Here is a 22,379-nt window from a genome sequence, read left to right as displayed (position 1 = left end):
ATACAACATAGTATCCTGGAACAGAAAAAGAACATGGAACAACTGGGAAAATCAAATATAGTCTGCAGTTAATGGGACTGTCCCAATGTGAATTTCCTAGTTTTGATAAGTGAGCTGTGATTATGGAAGATGTTAATATTAGGGAAAGCTAATTAGATGTACACCTTCACCCTCACAACAACCATCACAGTAAAAACTGATTCAAGCTATAATCATCAATGGATGCTATTTCTGGGTAGTGGGGGAAGGACAGTTTCCAGTTTTGTCATTTGTCCCAATAATGTCCTGTGTAGCTATTTCCCCTCCCCTTAGATTATGTATTTCATTTAGTTGTCGTGTCTCTTTGATCTCCTAAAAGCTAGAACATTTCCACATCCTTTTTTTAAATTGAGGTATAATTGACATAACATTATATTAGTTTCAGGTGAACAAGACAATGATTTGATATTTATATATATTGTGAAATGATTACGACAGAAAGTCTAGTTAACATCTGTTACCAGTTACAAATTTGGTTTTCCTTATGATGAGAACTTTTAAGATCTACTCTCAGCAACTTTCAGATATACAATGCTGTGTTAACCATAGTTACAAGATATCAAGATATTTACATATTCCCAAAGTATCTTCTCACAAATTACTTGTTAATTTTAAAAGGAAAGGAAAAATAATTTTATGGCAGAGAAGCTATATCACATCTTAACAGTCAATGGACAATAAAGGGCAGATGGACACCATGTGCCTCGAGTTGTGATACCTGAGGCAACATCACTTACGTGGCATTCCAACCAAAAACACACAATCAGAATCTAATTATGAGGGAAGAGACAACTGATGGCCATTCTATAAAATAACTGCCCTGCATTGTTCAAAACTGTTAATGCCATGAAAAAAAAAAGGTAAACAAAAGCAAAGGAAACCAAAGCAAAAATAAACAATTGGGACTTCATCAAACTACAAAGCTTCTGCACAGCAAAGGAAACGGTCAACAAAATGAAAAGGCAACCTATCAGATGGGAGAAAATATTTGCAAATCCTATAATCTGATAAGGGGTTAATATACAAAATATATAAAGAACCCATACAACTCAGTGTCCAAAAAGTCTAATTAAAAAACGGGCAAAGAATCTGAATAGACATTTTTCCATAAAAGATATCGATGGCCAACAGGTACATGAGAAAGTACTCAACATCATGCATCAGGGAAATGCAAATCAAACCCACAATGAGCTATCACCTCACACCTGTTAGAGTGGCTATACTCACCAGACAAGAAATAACAACTATTGGAGAGGCTGTGGGGAAAGGGAACCCTTGTGTGCTGTTGACGGGAATGTAAATTGGTGCAGCCACTATGAAAGACAGTATGAAGTTTCCTCAAAAATCAGAAACCGAGCTACCTTATGATCCAGCAATTCCACTTCTGGGTATTTACCCAAAGGACACAAAAATATTAACTTGAAAAGATACATAAACCCATAGTCACTGCAGCATTATTTACAATAGCCAAGATATAGAAACAACCACAGTATCCACCAATGGATGAAGGATAAAGAAAATGTGGTGTATATCTATAATGGAATATTATTCAGCCATAAAAAGAAGGAAATATTGCCATTTGGGACAATATACGTATATACCTGGAGTGCCAAAAAAATGTATACACATGAATTGTATTCATATTTTGTTATTGGTATATATTGAGTATTACAAATTTTAATACAATTTTTTTCTTTCTTAAAATGTGTATTCATTTTGTTGGCACCCTCTGTATACATATGTCTGTATAGATACATATACACACACACAAAAGAATATTAGTCAGCCATTAAAAAGAATGAAATCTTGCCATTTGCAACGACGTGGGTGGACCTTGGGGGCATTATGCTAAGTGAAATAAGTCAGACAAATACTGTACGATCTCACTTATATGGGGAATCTAAAAAACAAAACAAGAACTCATATCTATGTTTGTTTCTGTTTCATGTTTTTGGTCGTGTGTTTTGTTTTTTAGATTCCCCATGTAAGTGAAATCATACGGTATTTGTCTTTCTCTGTCCAACCTTTTCACTTAGCGTAATATTCTCTAGGTCCTACCATGTTGCTGCAAATGGCAAAATTTCATTCTTTTTTATGGCTAATATTCTGTTGTATACATATACACCGCATCTTTTTTATCCAGTCATCTACTGAAGGACACCCAGGCTGCTCATCTTGCTGACGGATCCTGACGTGCACTCCATCCCAGTAAGTACATATAAGTGACCAACAGTTAAAAGGTATAGCCTGAAATTCACAAGGCTTTACAAATATATACATTGTAAATTAGAGAGAGATTAGTTAATAGAATTGTTTCCATGTTGACTTCCCGGCTTTGAGAACTGGACGGTGATTCTATAGTTAACAGCAGGGTGAAGGGTATATAGGAACTCTTTGCACTAATGTTGCCACTTTTTTGTAAGTTGAAAATTATTTCAAAATGAAGTTAACTAAACCAAAAATGTTTAAATTAGAAATACTTACTGCCCCAAGTGATGGTCCGTATCTTCCTGTGGCGACTTTACACACATAACTGACAAAATTGGAAATAACACCTGAGAAGTAAGTCACATTTCAGTAATTTTAGTGAGCTATAGAAATGGTTTCCATTTCTGATCTCCACCCCACAGACACTAACAGTGTGGACTTTCTACCTGAGTCACTACAAGATGCAAGCTGGCATGAAAACTTACTCTGCCTATCACTTCAGATATTTTACAGGGAAAGAAAAGTCTGACCCACGGCACAACTTGCTGAGTGATGTAGGGTCATTTACTTTACTCTCAGTTATCATTTTCCTCATCTATAACATGAAGAAAAGAGACTAGTTCCCAAACTCACCAACTGTCTTGGGATCCTCTGGGCTGCACTCCACACACTAAATCAAAATCTCTGGAATGCGGCCAGGGCGTCCATATTTTACCCAGGTCGCCCAATGAGTGAGTGATCCTGCTGCCGATTTAGACCAGATGATCCTTGATAGGTCCCTTTGCCTCCAATGTCATCTGAGCTGAGTGTGGCCCATTTTAAAAAAACAACTTCCCACAGAGCAGGAATAAATGGCACCTGAAATAGACCCTCTGTACGTACAACCACACTAGTGCTTGGGGAAAGAACTACACACTTATCTTACAGGCCAGAGATACTGCTCAGCTTCTGGTTTTGAGGAACTAGATGCACATGAGTATTTAATTAACAGCGATTAAGCACCCACTCTGGGCCTTGTGGTAGATGCTTCTATTTAATTCTACAACCCCCTGTCATGAGAGGTATCATTATCCTCAGAGAGGTACAGTCTTTTCTGCAATATCACACAGCTGGTAGCAGAAAAAGGATCTGAACTCAGGTCTTGCTCAGTGCTTTTTTTCACTACAGAAAAAGATCAGTGCTTTTTTGCACTGCAGAATAACTGCCAGATATACTGTTTTAAATGAAGGGGTTTTAGGAATGAATTTTATACCTTATGGTTTTAGGAATGAATTATACCTTATGGTTTTAATTAGCACATTTTGCAAAGACAAAGAGCTAAGTAAAATTTAACCGACCAATTGCCAATTTAGTAGCATCTAGGAACCTGGAATCCTGCATCACCACTTCCTAGTTGAAATAAGGAAATGATGCTATTTCCAGGACCACAGCTGGAGTGGTTCCATGCTACCATGTATGTTTGCGAGAATAAACTCATTCTTGACAATACTATTGAATAACTCTGATCTAAAGCTTTCTGGAAATTGAACATACTGCGGGAAATGAGCTTAAGGTTATTTAACAAAGATTCAGGTGACTGAGACAGCCAGGAAATCTGGGAACCACTTATCTGTAAAATAATGAGTCTGAGGCTAAAAAAACCAAGGCCTAATGAGATAAAAATAACATGCTTAAGTTCTACACTAAACCTTAATTCCTATGTACCTAATTTAAAACCAATTAGTAGTTAAATAATTCATGTAAGAGGAAATCCACAAAATGAGAAGCAGGGAAGACAACCCCCCACCAGTCTGTGGTAGTCTTCTCTATAGTCTGAGAAACAAATATGTATTGAGTACTTACTGTATGTAGAATATGGATATAATCATTCCCTTTGTCCCTTCTCTAAATAGGTGAGAGTGCTTACACTCTGAAAGACCCCCAAGATTAAATAAAGCTCATCACCTGCAGATAAGTACACTGCCATGAATTGCTCTTGACCCAGAATGTTCACTATGCTGGAGGAGAAGCTCCACAAAACATACATATTTGCTGCCATGTGAAACAAGGAGAAATGACTGAATGTTGACAGCAACATGGGAGAACACAGGACCTCTACAAGAGAACAGAAAAACAGTCTGGTAGTCGTGCAACACACAGCCAGTAAAAATTCTCTATTGTAGATGTTTTTCATTATTAATATGAAACAAATCAAACATGGGAAACAAAAACAGAGGCAGTTAAAAGCCTCAATAAGTTGGTTTAAGAGCATTTTTCAAAGTGGTAAAAAGCTATCTGAAATCTCCTTCCTACTTGGTAAGCAACCAATAAAAACTCTCAGTTCAATGAAAGCAACTTGTCCTTATGGCAAAAGTTAGAAAATAATTTCAATTATAGATTAGAAATTGTATATGACAGTCTCCTCAAAGATTAAACTTGCAGTGATCACGAATCTTAAGTCATTAAAAACTGTTTAGCTACCTACTGTGTGCAAGGCACACTGTAGGTACCTGGGAAACAGCAGTAAGAGAGTTGAGGTCCCAGTTCTCAAAGAGCTTACAGCCTATACTCCGATTTGGCTCATAATTGTTGACAAGAATCATCCTTTTTACAGCATTTCTATTAACATAAAGCATATTTCTTTCATATTATCTTTACTTCAAAATAAAAACACACAAGTTAGACTTACTTGAGGCTGGATTGGATGTGAAGTATCTGATCATTGTCCGCTGTAGAGAAGGTACTCTCCATAAACAGAATACAAAAACATTTGCAGCTATGATACCTACAAAATAAATATTTAAAATTTAAGGAGGTTCAAAATAAGAGCAAAGAAAGTCTTATCAAAAGTCCACCTGAATAAGGTTATCTACCACAATTATATAAGAGTATTATATACTTGGGGAGAAAAAGCTAAGAAAAGTAAGTGAAATCAGTGCTTATAATTATCAAAACTGTCACGGGTTGATGAAATCAGAGAATTCCTGGAAAATTGCAAATGCTCTAGGAGCTAACTTCCTTCACTCAGATCCATATTTCACTTCTTCACAACAGTCCACTCTTCTCAATAAATAATCAGATCTATAATTATTGTGTGAAAATGGCCAAGCCAAAGCAGAAGTAATGTACAGAATTAGGTCCTTTGGCCAAGAGCAGAAAAGCTATATGAAATCACTTCTTTTCCGCAGGGAATGGTATGCTTCTTAAACTTATGAAACATCTGCAGATTATCTGTGTAGATGAAGATCCATATGTCTGAGGAAAATACTCATGAAATAAAAATTCAGGAATAATCTGGAAGAATTTTGCAATTGCTTCTGAAAATATGTTTACACGTGGGAGTTGGGTGACTTTCATTTTCCTGCAAGAACTGATGTTACTAGAACTACCACTCAACTGAATATGATTATTTAATGATAGAGTTAACTATTTAGTCACAAAATTGTTATTCTTGAAAACTACAAATTTTAAAAAATATATTAATTTTGGGGCAGCCGGATGGCTCAGTTGGTTAGAGCGCGAGCTCTGAGCAGCGGGGTTGCTGGTTCGATTCCCACATGGGCCAGTGAGATGCGCCCTCCACAACTAGATTGAAGACAACAACTTGAGCTGAACTACAGCTGAGATCGCGGTGGGCGGCCAGATGGCTTAGTTGGTTACAGTGCAAGCTCTTAACAACAAGGTTGCCGGTTCACTCCCGCAAGGGATGGTGGGCTGCGCCCCCCACAACTAAGTTTGAACACAGCACCTCGAGCTGAGCTGCAGAGGGGTGGCTGAATGGCTCAGTTGGTGGGCTGTGCCCCCTGCAACTAAAGATTGAAAACGGCGACTGGAATTGGAGCTGAGCTGCGCCCTCCACAACTAAAATTGATGGATAACAACTTGACTTGGAGCTGATGGATCCTGGGAAAAACAAACTGCTCCCCAATGAAGTCCTGGAAATATACACGGTTCCCCTTCCCCAATAAAATCTTAAAAAAAAAAAAAAAACACATTATTTTTATGTACCACAACTCTTTGTACATAGTAGACACTCATCTACGTGAATTAATTAAAGGCATTTAAACATTTATTCATTCCTTCAGTCTTTTTAGGCAACAGGCAACTAGCCTAGCCCTTTCAACACATCGAATGACAAAAAGGACTGATTCCAACCATTCTGATAAGAGGATGTATTTTAGAAGATATTCATTGTATAGCCCCTGCCAACTGCTACATTTTAGAGTCACCTTTGGCTTCCATATTTGCTCACTCCATAAGGCTCCATAAGAAGGCTCCCTAAGGCACTGCCAGAAGGCACTGGCATTCCTAGTGTCTCCAGGTTTTGTTCTCCTAATTGAGAGTTAGGTAGGAAAGGAAGCTACTGCTTTCATAGAGTCTAGGACATTTTTCCCATTTAATATCTGAAATCAGGCTGCACCTTACAATTGGTGGTGTGTCACAGATGAACTGGAAGCATTTTTCTTTTGTCTAGAGCACATTAAATGGTGTTTTACTGCATTTAACTGAATTGGTACCATTAATTTTATCAGATTCTTACTAGTGGGGACTGTGACAGCTGTTATACCATCTTTGGTAAATAACTAGAACTCTTCCAAGATGGGGAGGGGACAGTATGAAGGATGAGTAAAAGGGGCATGAGCAAGGCACCTCTGAGCACTACGCATACGTTGCAGTGAGGAGCCTGGCGGCGCAGACGGGCAGAGGGCGAGCAAAGTCTCCTCAGATGGAGGAACAGACCTCAGGGGGTTATCCTAAAGGAAGTGAGCAGTGGTTAGTGCTGCTTGGGGTTCGTTAGTCTTTTGGGGAGAGTTAAACATCTTTACTACCCAGAGACCTCCCTGAGGTCTAGGCTCTTGTCCATCATGACTGACATCTCAGGGTAAAGACCTGAGAGTGGTTTGGCCCAGGATTCCATGGTCAGAAAGACAATCAGCCAGGCTTTGCAGTTTGCCCCAACTGAGTGTTTCAATGCAAAGAGAGCAAGATAGGGCCCCCAAACTTGCCTGCCAGGGTGAAATATGGCAACAACTATTCTGCTTACTCTGCCAGTTCCAGGCTACTTCCTGAAACCGGTGACATACAGCACACACTTCTGGAAACCACAAGCACCACAGACAGCACTGTAGAGAAAGAGGGCATCTCTGGCTGGAGACACTACAACTAGAGAAAAAGATGTGAAAAAGGGAAAAATAACCAAAGATATAAAGGTCAACAGCAGCCAAAGAGTTAACATTGCCAAGTTTTCAACTCAAATGCAAGAAACCTTTCTGGTAACTGACGGCGGAATATTGGCACTGGGACACACTGCAGTCCAAGCCCCTCACTTCACAGACCAGTGGTCTATGATTATGTATCACATCGGTAAACAACCGAACAAACATACCCAAATTATGTACTCAAACTACTGTAAATCATTGTAAAACACACTAACAAGTTCAAAATAAATGAGAAAAGTAAAGAGTATTTTTTTCTTTGCATATCCCATTTTGAAGGCCAATTATACATGAGAAAACTGAGGCTCTCAGAGATACAAGTTTTCAAAGAGCCAAACTCAGCAGCCAAACCAGAATTCCTGATCTAGAATTCCTGCTCTTTCTACTAGACTCAGAGACTGGGTAGCAAAGAGGATTTCTTTTGACCTTAGCCAGACACCAGACAAAAGGCTCCTTATCTGGGAAACAGCATAGGCTGGTCCCCAAAAGCAGGTGAGAATGTGTGGTAAGCCTAGGCCTGCTGAGGCAGCGCTGCACAGTGTCTAAAGGTACGGGTGAAGGAATCCAGCAGAACTCTGACCTGCTTACACTATAACCTGGGCAAGAGGCCTAACCTCTGAGCCTCAGTTTACTCTTCTGTAAAATGGGGACAATAAAATCTACCTTAAAGAGTCGGCTGACGATTGGGGGGCAGCCTGGTGGCTCAGGCAATTGGAGAGCCGTGCTCCTAACGCCGAAGGCCGCCGGTTCGATTCCCACAAGGGCCAGTGAGCTGCGCACCCTCCCCCCTCTAGCCCACAGCTAAGACTGTGAACAACTGCTCTCCCTGGAGCTGGGCTGCAACAAAGTTGGAAAACTCGAAATTCCCAGTTTGAAAACTTACGACACAAAGCTACAGTAATCAAGACAGTATGGCAGAAGAATAAACATACAGAATTGAGAGTCCAGAAGTACATCCATACATCTATAGTCAATTGGTTTTTTTACGGTGGTCCCAAGACAATTCAATAGGGAAAGAATAGTCTTTTCAACAAATAGTGCTGAGACAAGTGCATGTTCATGAGCACAAGAATGAATTTGGATCACTACCTCAAAATTGTATACAAACAGTAACCCAAAATTAATCAAAGATCTAAATGTAAGACTCTAAAAAATATTAAAATAAGTAATAAATGTAAAAGCTAAAACTTTAAAGGCCTAAAACTTTTTAGAAGCAAACAGGTGTAAATTTCTGTGACCTTTGATGAAGCCAGTTTCCTTGATATGACATTTAAAATACAAGTAATAAGAAATAGATAAACTGCATCTCGTCAAAATTAAAGATGTTTGTGCTTCAAAGAATACTGTTATTATCCAAAGATGTTATTCAAATGGCCAACAAGCATATGAAAAGATGTGCAACATCACTCACTAATCATCAGAGAAATACAAATCAAAACCACAATGTGTCACCTCACAGCCACTAGGATGGCTACTATTCAAAAAAAAAAAAAAGACAGAAAATAACAAGTGTTGTCAAAGCTGTGGAGAAATTAGGACCCTTGTGCACTGTTGATGGGATTGTAAAATGGAGCAATCACTATTGAAAACAGTATGACGTTTCCTCAAAAAATTAAAAATAGAACTACCATAAAATCCAGCAATCCCATTTCTGGGTATTTATCCAAAAGAAATAACAGCAGCGCCTCAAAGAGGTATTTGCACCCCCATGTTCACAGCAGCACTACTTACAATAGCCAAGAAGTGAAAGCAACTTAAATGTCCATCGATGAATGAACGGATAAACAAAGTGTGATACATACACACAATAGAATAAATTATTCAGCCTTAAAAAGGAAGAAAATTCTGTCACATGCTACAACATGGATGAATCTTGAGGACATTACACTAAGTGAAGTAAGTAAGCTAGTCAAAAAAGACAAGCGGTGTATGAGTCCACTTACATGAGGTATCTAAATTAGTCCAATAATAAAAACAAAGTGGCATGCTGGTTACATAGGGCTGAGGAGAGGGGACAAAAGAAATTGTTGTATAATGAGTACAGAGTCTCAGCTTTACAAAACAGAGAATTCTGGAAATGTTTCATAACAATGTGAACATACTTAACACTGCCAGACCGTACACTTCAAAATAGTTAAGACAGTGCATTTTATGTTTTTTTAACCACAATTTTTAAAAAAGTTTAAAAATACCATGACTCAACAATTCCACTCCTAGATATATTAGCAAGAGAAATGAAAAACTATGTCCACACAAAAATGTACACATGAAAGTCCACAGCACTATGATAACAGCCAAAAAAGTGGAAATAACTCAAATGTCCATCAACAGATGACTGAATAAACAAAATGTGACATAGCCATAAAATGGAATACTGTTTGCTATGAAAAGAACTGAAGTACTGACACATGCCACTGTAAGAGTGAAACTTAAGAAATCAGTAATTTAGCCTATAGCTTAATTCACCTCATAGTTTACTGCTCAGCTATTTTCTGTTTCTCCCCCTCACTACTTGATTTAATAACCCAAACTTGATTTTGTTCCCTTTCTCAAAGCTACACATCCTTTGCTAACCCAGTTAATCAGCAGAGCACTAATTGTAAAAAGGGATTCCTTAGCCCTTAGGCCTCCAGGCACCGAATCCATTTTGCAACTCCCTTGCAGTCTTTACTGGTGACACATAAAGCTCCAGCCACGGTGGCCAAGTCAGGAAATAACATTATCTTAACCAGAACAGACCCTGGGGAGTGATGTCAGCGCTCGGACCTGCCTGACTGACTCCCCTTTTCCTTGTTCTGCTTCTTCTTATGTCCCTATAAAACTTTCCAACCATTCTAGGAACGGAGAGGTGGCCTCTGGACAGGAGTTTGCCATCCTCCCGGAATGCTGCCACTCTGCAGAAACCTGCTTTTCTTTCCACCAACCTCGTCTCTCGATTATTGACTTTTTCAAGCGGCAGGCAGCTGGACGTTCGTACAGTTACCACCACTACATGGGGTAACCTTTAAAACATTACACTAAGTGAAAGAAACAGCAAAAAAGGCCACATAAGATGTGATTCCATTTGTATGAAATGTCCAGAACAGGCAAATCCAGAGAGAAAGAAAATATACTAGTGGTTACTAAGGGCTGAGGGGAAGAAAGGAATGGGGAGTGACTGCTGCTAATGCATGTGGGGTTTCTTTTGGGGATAATGAAAATGTTCTGGGACTAGATGATGATGATAGTTGTACAACCTTGTATGAGTATAAAAACCACTGAATTATAAACTTTTAGATGGTGAATTTTATAAGTGAATTATATTTTCATTAAAACAAAACAACACTGATTTGGGAAGTACTGCTTGGTTCAGTGACTGCAGTCTGTTTTCCTCCTTAGGCCAAGGAAGGTGGTATAACCTCTTTATCTCTCTTCCTAAAAAAGGACTCATTATATCCCACTTGCAGTTCAACAGCTACAGGATTCCCTGTTTCTGAGATGGGCCAATTCACCCTGGCACAGCTCCTCCACCTGAAGGAAGCCAGACCTGGCCAGTCCTGACACTCACAAGCACACATATCCCAGCAGCCAAAGAACGGAGCTCAAGTGGCCCCTGTCTCAGGTCCTGGGAACCAGGGCTACACACACAGGACTGACGCATCAGCCTCACACAGCGGCTACAGTTTCTCTTCCCTGCAGTATCTAGTTAAGGATTGTCCCACAGTTTCCCGGAGTCAAAGGATATCCAGAGACACTACCCATCTTCCGTCTTCCTATTGGGATGTAGTTAGTTCATAACTGATATGGGCAGATAGAAAGAATGGGGCAAATTCACAATGAGAGAGATAAAAACCTTTATAATAATTACTAACCACCAAAAGGGGTTATTATTTCTCTGCACCCTTCCTGCAGATGGGACTATCTAACCTCTCCATGAGCTTTTAGAAATCAAAAAGTTGATTTTTTTAAAAATGACTTATTTAAACAATACATTGTTAGAGGATTTTAAATTGATGTACACCTTCTTGACAATACAGAAAAATTTAAATGTACATACTCTTTGACCCAACAACTCTATTTCCAGTAACTTATCCTAAAAATATACTTGCATAAGCATGCAAAGATCTATATATAAGGATATTTGCTGCAGTATTCTTTACAGAATTAAGATTAAAACCAACCTAAATACCTATTAACAGAAGACTTGTTAACAGTGTTCACCTACATGGACTACAAAGCCATTAAAAAGCACGAGCCTGGGCTCACTTTAGCAGCACATAAAGAAATGAGCCTGGGGTGCTAGTAATTTCCATTTCTTGATCTAGATGCTAGTCACATGGACGTGCTCAGCTTGTGAAAATCAGCTATACCTCTGACATGTGCACATTCTTCTACATATATTATTCTCCAATAAATTAAAACTAATGCAACAGATCTACTTGTATTAATATGAAATGTCCTTTAAAATATCCAGTGGAAAAAAGTGAAAGTGCAAAGGAACATGTATTGCGTGCTACCACTTGTGTTTAAACCATACATAAAGACAGATATAAGAGACTATATACAAACAGATGCTTTGGAAGAATACATAAAGAACTAAAAAGGCAATAATTATGCAGACAGAAAATGAAGAGAACCAGAAGTCTACAGGGAGAGAGAGAAATGTATTTTTCACTTAAATATTCTTTAACACTATCTAAGAGGTTAGTTACCGTGTACGTTTCTTCATTTTACAATGACAAAGACTCCAAAGATCTCAGACAAATTATTTAACGTCTCTGAGCCTCAGTTACCCCATCTGCAAATGAGGATATCTCTAACAGAGCTTTTATAATTAAGATTAATGATAAGGATGAATAACAGGATGTATGTATGTAAAGTACTTAGCATCGTACTGTACTTGAAACCTAGTTGGTACTCAAGCATTAATTTTGTTATTCTTTCCCCAGAAATAACTTGTCTGAAGATGGGGAAGACAAAAGTTACAAGAAAAACAGTGATGGATTTTAAAAAATCAAGATTAACTAAAAGGTCAAGTGAAACATTGCCTTACCAGCAACTTCAGGAATAGGAAAGGAGACTTTAGTCTGGGAGGTATGGCTCAAAACCTTTGAAAGCTTTAGGGGAGAGAAAATTGCAACTAAAAAGTAAATTAATCCTGGTAGAAACAAAATATCAACAAAAAAAAAGAACATTTAGAGGTTGCGGAGGAAGAGTTGGGACCTGGGCCACAGCGTTGCCTCACTTTGGAGCTGACGACAGATATGGACTAGTAGAGGAGCTGCGGCACAGTTTTCTCGAGATTTCTCTTCCCGGCCTCCTCCTTACTGGCCCCGCCTCGATCAGACATAATTTGACAGGTCTTTCCTCTCAGCTTTACCTGAATCCCAATACAGCAAAGTCCGCATTCTGCCGAGCTAACAGGAGAACCTGGCAAGTTCTTCACAGGCATTCCCGAAACTGATGAGGCAGGGGGAGTACTCTCCTGGGGGTTGCCTGGGACATTCAGTACAGGCTGTAACGCCTTGTAGATGAAGACACTACAACAGGAGACTAGCTGAAATGTAAAAGCACCGGGGGCAAGTCTAACGCTGAAGAGTGCAACCAGATGCTCCCCCCTCGGCCCATAAACACCAGGGGACCTTGTAAAAACTTTTTTTCAGAGCAATGTGAAGTTTGGGGAAATATTTCTGTGTAACAATAGAGACTTGAGACAAAAAAAAAATATCCCCAAACCAAACAACAACAAAAAGGATTAAGACCAGTTTTCTAGCACTTCTTTATTAAGTGATTCCCAGGGACAGCTTGAGACAGAAGAGTCAAAAACTAAAAACTCCAAACCTGACATCAGCTCAAAGGAAGGGAGGTATTTTACCTCACCACTGGACTCCACCTTAATAATACAATAAATTACAGGTATCCCGTATGGTTTCAAATGTTTTTATCCAAAGAGATATGAACCAAAGAGATATGAATAAATGTTGAGATATTGCTTGCTATCTCAAGCTCAGGAACCAAATGCATTTGGATAAAACATTTTGCTGTCGGAACTTGCAATATCCAAAATCTTGCACTTCAAATTAATGAACCCATTAAATTCAGATACCAAGAAATCTTTACATAAAATGTTTGGTGTAATAGTGAGAAATCTTAACCCATTAGAGCTTTCATGCTGCCACTGTCTAAGTGTAAATATTATAAATCAAAGCAGCACACTGGCCTCAGGTCAGTGGCTTTCTAAGGACTTGTCAAGTTCTTTCAAAATACAAAAAGAAAAAAAAACCACTCAGAGAACATCTACAATTTAAGGAAAAGAGTGGCACAGAGTGAATCTGTCACTCCATAAATCTATCCTCAATTAAAACCAGGACCTGAGCCACTTAGGGTCAGCCTAAGGGAAGCAATCAGGAGAGCTAAGCAAGGTAAGAACTGGCACTTCTGAAAAATGCCAAGACATAACAGAAGCACAAGTTTATTAACCATGAGAATCTTAATATGTAGTTAATAAATTATTAAGCATCGCTAACAAGTGTTGTGAAATTAAAATCACTGCTACCGGAATAATTACTTCCCACAAGAAAAGCCTAAAGTGACACTGAACAGATTCAAAGAACATTTCCTCAGCATTCAAAAGTCAGTTAGATAATCTGAAAATAAGAATTTAAGATCTTTAGCATGATCATTCACATTTATGTGGTATGAAGCACTTTACACTCAAATTGCTGGTTAGATCACAATGTCTGTCTCTCTCCACTGCTATGTCCTTCATGCCAAATGACTGATTTGACTAAAAAGTCTGGGCGAAAGAATTCTGATTTTAATTACATATCAACTTCTTTGAATAAAAGATTCAAACTGGCATGACAAAGGTTATAAATTCTGATCCCAGGTTTCCTCAAGTGTTAAATGGCAAAAAATCTTTACCATCTTCAAAGAACACTAAGGTATCAACTAATTTTGGGATACTCTGAAAATATCGAAGGAAATCAAAACTTTGCTATCTTAAAGAAATGCTGTTAGTTTTGGTTACTTTCAGACAAAAATACCGTTAATCCCAATGAAAACAGATGTGCTATTACAGAACTATCCTGACGTTATATTCATTAAGACCTCACCGACCAATCAATTCTACAGTATGGCAATATGTCTTTGAAAAATCTCAATCCTTTGATTCAAGATCCTATTCTATATTCATTCACTCAGCAGATTTTAACTGAGTGCCTTTACCGTGTGCAAGTTAGGTGCTGGGCGCTGTGACAAAATGAAAAATCTCCTCCTGGTCCTCAAAGATGCTACATGTAAATTACAGAAGACAGGTTGTGTTATAAATGATTAAAAGGTGCAATGAGTTCAGAAAAAAGATGCATTTCCTGTAGGAAGAAATATCAGAACCATAAGGCTGAAGACCAGATCAGGTTCCAAAAAAGAAACAGAAAAATTGAATCCTCCCGACAGAGGAAACAGCCTGAATAAATGTTAAGTACCCTTTCTCCACTTAGGCAGGTACAGAAAATTAAGAGAACCATTAAGTCTAACCATATTTGAGAAAAAGCAGTATTTTGCTATTTCCCTAGGAAAATTTTCTTTTCTATCTATTTCTTTTCTGTTCTTTGAACAGTTGTTCAAGAACTTTCATATCCATTTCCCTAAATTTCTCAAATAATTAAGTCCATAAGATATTACATAAGTGTTACACTGAAGAGTCAGATATCTATTAAAATTTACAAAGAACAAAAATAAATTGTCATGATGATATGCATGGCATGTTTCTTACATTTAAAGAGGATTTTTATAAACAGAATGGTACAGTAAAGAGAAAATTGGCTTTAGAATGAGACAGATATGGGTTTTGAAATTCAGTTCTACTACTTACTAGCAATGTGACCTTCGAGAAGTTCCTTCTCTGAAAGCCAGTTTCCTTATCTGTAAAAAGGGAAATAACTAACCTGTAAGCAACCCTGTGAGGTAGGGAGAGAATGTGTATAAAGCATTCTACATAAAGAAGGTACTTAATGTCCCCTTTAGTTTCTTTAGTAGGGGAAGTAATAATTATTCATAACCTATTTCACAAGTTAGGATTCTACAACAAAATTAGAAAATAACTGACCCAGAGCACCACGTACACCTTTACGCCACACTACTTTTTATACTGTTACATTAGCCTGAAGGTACAGAGACTCCCTATGTCTTCTAAACCACGGTGAGCATGGTACAAAAGCCGTTGACTGTGACATACTGTACCTTTTCGTTTGATTTCTCTTCCCTTGAATGGCTAAAACGTGTAAGCTAACACAAACCTGTCACAGTCCGCTGGCCATCACTTAGGTTATTCCACCACTTGTTAATCTAAAACAGAAGGAAAATTGCGTATCACCATACGGTAAATACTTTCAGGCCTGGAAAATGAAAAGCCAGAAAGAAAATGCTTTGTGCATATAAAAACCACTGGTAGGGACAACCGTATGGCTCAGTTGGTTAGAGCACGAGCTCTCAACAACAAGGTGAGCTCTCAACAAGGTTTGCCAGTTCAATTCCCGCATGGGATGGTGGGTTGCACCCCCTGCAACTAAGATTGAAAACGGAAACTGGACTTGGAGCCGAGCTGCGCCCTCCACAACTAGATTGAAGAATGACTTGGAGCTGATGGGCCCTGGCAAAACATGCTGTTTCCCAATATTTCCTAATAAAATTTATTAAAGAAAAAAAAAAAAAAACACTGCCAAATATACAAAACATTAATAAATATTTTACTCTATAAAGAAGATATTAAGTGCACTGAATTCACATCTACTGATTTAATGTTGCTATTAACTAAAAATGCTTCATAAATAACCAGACTTCAAGAATGGTGATCATCTAGAACAAAGAAAGCCATGTTTATCTTTACCTCCTTTCTGAAGTCTCCTTCTTTTTGTGGTCTTATGCTATCCAACCAATCAGCTTTTATACCATCAAAATAACTCTGGACCCTGGATTTCAGTGATTCATATTGCCAAATAGCAGCTGATCCAAATGCACAGCCTGTAAACTACATAAAACATATTACAAAATAAATTTGAAAGAGAAACAGATCTATACATAGCTCCAAGAACAATATTTCACCTTCACTGTTTTTTACAAACAATGGAAGGAATATCTGTCACAGTGAAACCTATTAGGTGAAAAGAACATTTAACTGTTTCCCATATTTTTAAACTTCACAGTACCCTGGGGCCTCTTCACGTCTAGAAATTTTCAAAGACAATTCAAAGTATCAACCTGAAATGTTATACCAAGTAAGAGGCCCCTAAGTTTTGTCTCCAGTGCTTACATAACTGAACCAGATTCTAACAATAATTATTTAATTCATGTACTCCTGTAATCATTCATGACACCAGATACCCCGATCCTTTGTCAGCTCCCCCTCTTGTTCTTAAAGGAGCCCAAACAGGACAAAGAGTACTATACTGCACTACACCTGCAACAAGATACGTAACTCCTAATGATATGAGTTCTTACCCCAACAGTAAAAAAAAAAGGCTTTACAAGAGTCCTTATAGGATAGGGAGAAGGATAAAAGACCGTTTCTTCTACAGGAGGAATCAAAGCACTTCTCTTGTATGGTTCACCACTTGTTCCTGTGTCTGATCTTCGAGGTTCAACCTTCCTGGGTGCTTTTCTGAATCCACATTTTTGCTGAATAAAGAAGTTAAACCTATAGGGGGTAATAGCAGATTAGAAACAGAGATGCAGTTTGCAAACATCAACCTCTCCGAGCCTCCCCACTTGGCCAGTATCATCACCATCTCGGTTTGTTTCACACCTGACAGCCCAAAGGAAGCCAAGACTCCTAGTCCCAGGTAGAAGTCAAATCACTGAATTGTGCCTTCTGGAAAAGGGAGACACAAACTACAGCAACTTTAGAGGGAACTTGTTTGCGCAGTTACTGTGTATCAATCAACAAAATAATTTGTATCCATCCACCACACAGAGTTTGCAGTCCTGTAAAAAGCTGGAGAACTCTATGGGAGTGGGGAATGGGCAATAAAGGTGAAGGAGATTAAGAAGTACAAACTGCCAGTTATAAAAGTAGTCACAGTGATGTAATGTACAGCGTAGGAAATATAGTCAGTAATACAGTAATTACGTATGGTGACATACGGCTGACTTGCGGTGATCGCTTCGGAAGGTATATAAATGTCTAATCACTATGTTGTACCCCTGAAACTAATATAATATTGTATGTCAATTATGACTAAAAATAATTTTTAAATGAAAAAGCAAAATAAAGGAAAATGGATCTGAAAAAGAAAAAAAAAAGATGAAGAATTCCAAGTTGTCAGTTTGAATTAGCAGAGAATGACTTATTTTATTTGAAGTTTTGTCAATTTTCAGAGCAAACATTTAAACATATTATCCTTGAAGTCACTCCAAATTCAAATAACTATTACCTGTTAGAAGTACTGACCATTAAAAAGTGACGGATCCCCCCCCCCATTTATTTCACCACCAGTTTGGGGGACAGCCACCAAATGTTTTGCAAAGGCTTTTGTCTTTTGAGTCCCTATATAGCTCGACCTCCTCCACACACCTCACACTACGATAACACGATAACACGGGGCGGCCAGGACCTCTCAGCCTGCACTCCCTGCTCTCAAACTCACTGTCCTGATGGCTTCCCTTTTTCTTCTATCCCTTAATGACAGGCTCAAAGGCTCCAATAGCTCCTTTACAGGCTCCCCATTCAAACTCAACCCATATAAATTCGTGAAGCATTTTTTTTTTCTTTTGTAAAACTGTAACTTCCCCAAAGTAGACAATGTAGAGGCCCCTTCCTGTTTGTTCTCATTGCACTTTGTAAACACAGTGTCCTTCTAGACACAACGCTCCTCGAAAGCAGAAATCAGACAGGCCTTCCCATCTTTGCAACCCAGCTCCTAAAACACTTTGGTCAAATAAATGAATAAATTCCGGAGAAGGTCCAAGATGGCAGAATAGGTAAATGCTATGTCTGCCTCATCCCACGATCACATTAAAATTACAACTAAATTATAAGACGATCAACCTTGAGAAACATTTCAAAGACTAGCTGAATAGAACCCCTATAACTAAGGATATAAGGAAGAGGCCACATTGAGACTGATGTAAAAAAAACAAAACTAAACCGTATAGCATTGGCGTAGAGAGATATATAGGCCAGTGGAACTGAATAGAGAGCTCGGAAATAAATCCACGTATATGTGGTCAACTGATCTTTTACAGGGGTGATGAGAATATACAATGTGTATAGTCTCTTCAATAAATGGTGTTGGGAAAACTGGATATCCACATGCAAAAAAAATGAAGTTGGGCCCTTATACCATACATAAATACTAATTCAAAATAGATAAAAGACTTAACTGTACAACCTAAAAATGGAAAAATCTTAGGAGAAAACATGGGTGCAAAGTTTCATGACGCTGGTCTTGGCGATGATTTCATGAATACGACACTAAAAGCACAGGCAACAAAAGCCAAAATAGCCAAGTGGGAGTACATCAAACTACAAAGCTTCTGCACAACAAAAGAAACAAGAGTGAAAAGTCCACCTATGGAACAGGAGAAAATATTTGAAAATGATATACAAGTATCTAATAAAGGGTTAATTTCCAAACTTCCAAACTATATAAGGAACTCTGAAAACTCAATCACAAAAAAACTAATAACATGATTTCAAAAATGAGCTAAACACTTGAATAGACAAAGAATACATACAAATGGCCAACATGTGTATGAAAAAATGTTCACCATTATTAATCGTGTCAATCAAAACCACAATATCTTCTCACACCTGTTGGATAACTATTTAAAAAAAAAGCCAACATTATTGAGAATGTGGAGAAATTGGAACCCTTGTACACTGTTGGTGGGATGGCATTGCTTGTAACATTTTATTAAACCTACTATTATGTTACCCTTGGGGAAAAAACAAAGAATTCATTTCTGTGGCCTGAATGACTTCTAAGCAAGTAAATGATTCACATATATTTCTGTAGTCCTAACCTCAATTTTCTTGTTTTGTATTTTCAACTATATATTTAATGATTTCCACTTTGATATGCTACCCATTACTTTAATATTCCAAATGGAACTCATCCATCTCTACAAACCACCCCATTTTCTGACTTCCTTATACTTTCAGTGGGACCACAGTTCTCTCAATCACTGAAGTTAAAAATCCTGAAGTCATTTTGGAGTTCTCTCTCTCTCCTTTATTCTTACCATCCAATTAAAACCCAACTCTGTCAAATAAAAAATATTTTCTTTTCATTCTTAGTGTGGTCCCTTACCGCATGCCTAGATTACGGCAACACCTTACTTAACTTCCAACATTTTGTTTTAACATGTTGCATGTTCTTCTTTCCTCGTATTACTTCTCCTCAAACATTCAATGGTTCCTCAAATGCCCTCTCAGAGGTCCAAAAATGTCTCCCTAATTCCAACACAACTCCTAAGCTCATCCCATCTGACCTAGAATGTTCTACCATTTCCTAACAGATCTCATTGTTTCCAATACTGCCTAACTCCAATTCATCCTCCACATTTTATTAAGTACAAATACAATATCGTTCTCCTGCTTTAAACCGCCCATTTTTATCACTCCATCAAAGTCAGCAATGCTACTCCCTTGTTCTGGTACATCCTTCCCTGTGTTAACTTCTTGTGCCCTTCAGTAATCAGTTCATTTATCTCCTCCTCCAGGAAGCCTTCCTTCTCTCTCCCAGGCTGGTGTCTCCTTTGTACTCCTTTGAGTGTTATGTGTATACTGAATGGGCTACATTCAGTATACACTTACATTCATCTCAATTACTGCCTGTGCCACAACCAGATTATCACTTTTGCATCTACTGTATCTCTACCACCAAGCCCAGTCCCTAACAAAGATCATTAATTATGTTAGATGGGGTCAAGAATGATTGCTAATTTTATTTTGAATAATTTGAAGAAAAGTGATACTTTCCTAAGTACAAGGAAAGACAAGGGAAATCAGAGGCACCAAAATAAGAAACTGGAAGATGACAGATGAACAATTTCATCTTGGGCACTGTTTAAAATGTCTGTGGCCACGAGAGCTCTATTCTAATAGTTAAAAATTAGAACTTATAATTGCCGAGAACAGGGAAAGGATACACTGTGGTTTATTCATCCACACTAATAATAATGGAGTACTACTCAGCAAAAAACAAACTACTGATCACACATCATGGATGACTCTCAAAAACATTATTGAGCAAAAGAAGTCAAACAAAAGAGTACATAATGTGGCATTGTGTGATTCCATTTACATATATGCAGCTGAAGAACAGACAAAAATAATCTATAGTGATAAAAATCAAAAGTGGTTGCCTGAAATGGTGGAACTTGGCTGGAAAGGAGAAGAGGGAACTTTCTGGAGTATGGAAATTATCTTTAGATGATGGTTGCACAGGAGTATACATTTGTCAGAAGGCATGGGCTGTACATTTAACACTTATATACATTTTACTGTTTCCCTGAAAATAAGACCTAGCCGGACAATCAGCTCTAATGCGTCTTTTGGAGCAAAAATTAATATAAGACCCGGTATTATATTATAGTAAAATGTCTTGTAAACATCTTTCAGCAAACACTGTTGAATAGCTAATCCCAAATCTGTTTCTATTTCTTTTTCTCTTGCCTGTGCTGTCTAGAGGCTAGGGAAGATAAATTATCTTCACTTTTCCAGCCTCCTTTATGACCATGTTACAGAGTCTGACAAAATGAACTTAGGAATTTTTTAGGAGCCTCGTGGAAAGGTTTTACTTACTTGATAAAAATGGGTGTTATCACTAATGTCACACCCCTCCCCCTTCTTTTTGCCTTGAATAAGGATGTAATGCCTAGAGCTGAGGACAGACATCTTGAATGCCAAGAGCAAGGCCAAGGGGTTCAGATACTAACCTTGACATTTTTAAGCCACTGAGCAGACAGTAGCCGCCTACCTCCAATCATCCAATGCTAAATACCCCCTTCATTTATTTAAATAATAAATTATTTACAGCCAAAGGCATTCCTAACTGACAACATCTTTAAAGTAGCACATGTTAATCTTTTGCAATTGGATTTGATTTTTATTAACTATCCCAAAGCAATCTGGAGCTAGCTCTAGTAAATAAAATACCACCACCAAAAAATAAAATAAAATAAAATACCACCACCACTTTGGGCCAAAAAACAAAGGTGTGACAAACTAATGGGAATATGTTTTTTCCTTTAAAGATCACAAGTTATATAACCCAGTGTTGTTGGTTTCTGGCATTTACTTTTTTCTTATTAGATCAAGAAATACGAAGGCTGAGATTACTGTATATCTCCAACAGCATAACACTACATACAGGCTCTGTACTCAATCGGTTCTCATGAAAGATTACTTCTTCTACAGTTCATAACTCATTTAAAATTCTGAAGCACAATGTTTGAAAAGAAACACAAACACAACCAGGTTGGGACACTGGACTTGAAGCAAAGCCTGACCTTTTGCCTAGAATAATATGTACCTTGAGAATCTCAACAGAAGTTGGGTTGAGGACACCAAGAACATGTTATAAAGGGTGGCCCCAGGGTTAAGTACAGATACAGAACACATATGTTAAGAGTAGATATAGGGAATTACAGTTGGACAGAGAGAACTTGTTGGATACAACTAACAACTATGTCTTGGCTCACTGAACATCTATTCTTACTACCTAGGGTACATTCACGTATTGCAGGGACTGGAAAGCTAAAAACTGTATTTCCCAGGTATCCTTTGCGTCAGGGTTCCAGAAGTGCTCAGGGTCTGCTAATCAGATACACTGGTACAACACCTGAAGTCAGAACTGTGTTTGGTGACAAGGTAGGACATGAGGCACCGATTTTGCTAGTGAAAATAACGGTGGGGGCGGCAGAGCTTTAACCTGGTCAGTACTCCTGACATGGCAG

General features: G+C 38.2%; 1 protein-coding gene across 1 annotated transcript in view; it reads right to left on the bottom strand.

Annotated features, from left to right (window-relative positions):
* Nucleotides 1-22,379, bottom strand: part of PARL (presenilin associated rhomboid like) — a 32,597-nt gene that overhangs the window by 4,908 nt on the left and 5,310 nt on the right. Inside the window, exons 2-7 of the mRNA XM_033135605.1 lie at nt 16,920-17,115; nt 16,309-16,449; nt 15,719-15,767; nt 4,916-5,011; nt 4,192-4,341; nt 2,524-2,594 (exon numbers count right to left, since the gene is read on the bottom strand). Of these exons, the coding sequence (XP_032991496.1) occupies nt 2,524-2,594; nt 4,192-4,341; nt 4,916-5,011; nt 15,719-15,767; nt 16,309-16,449; nt 16,920-17,115 (703 nt within the window). The remainder of the gene's footprint in view (nt 1-2,523; nt 2,595-4,191; nt 4,342-4,915; nt 5,012-15,718; nt 15,768-16,308; nt 16,450-16,919; nt 17,116-22,379) is intronic.

Source organism: Rhinolophus ferrumequinum, chromosome 2 (assembly GCF_004115265.2).
Source record: "Rhinolophus ferrumequinum isolate MPI-CBG mRhiFer1 chromosome 2, mRhiFer1_v1.p, whole genome shotgun sequence".
Lineage (NCBI taxonomy): Eukaryota > Metazoa > Chordata > Mammalia > Chiroptera > Rhinolophidae > Rhinolophus > Rhinolophus ferrumequinum.
Note: the sequence above shows the minus strand (reverse complement) of the source record. Positions and strands in the feature narration are given on the sequence as shown.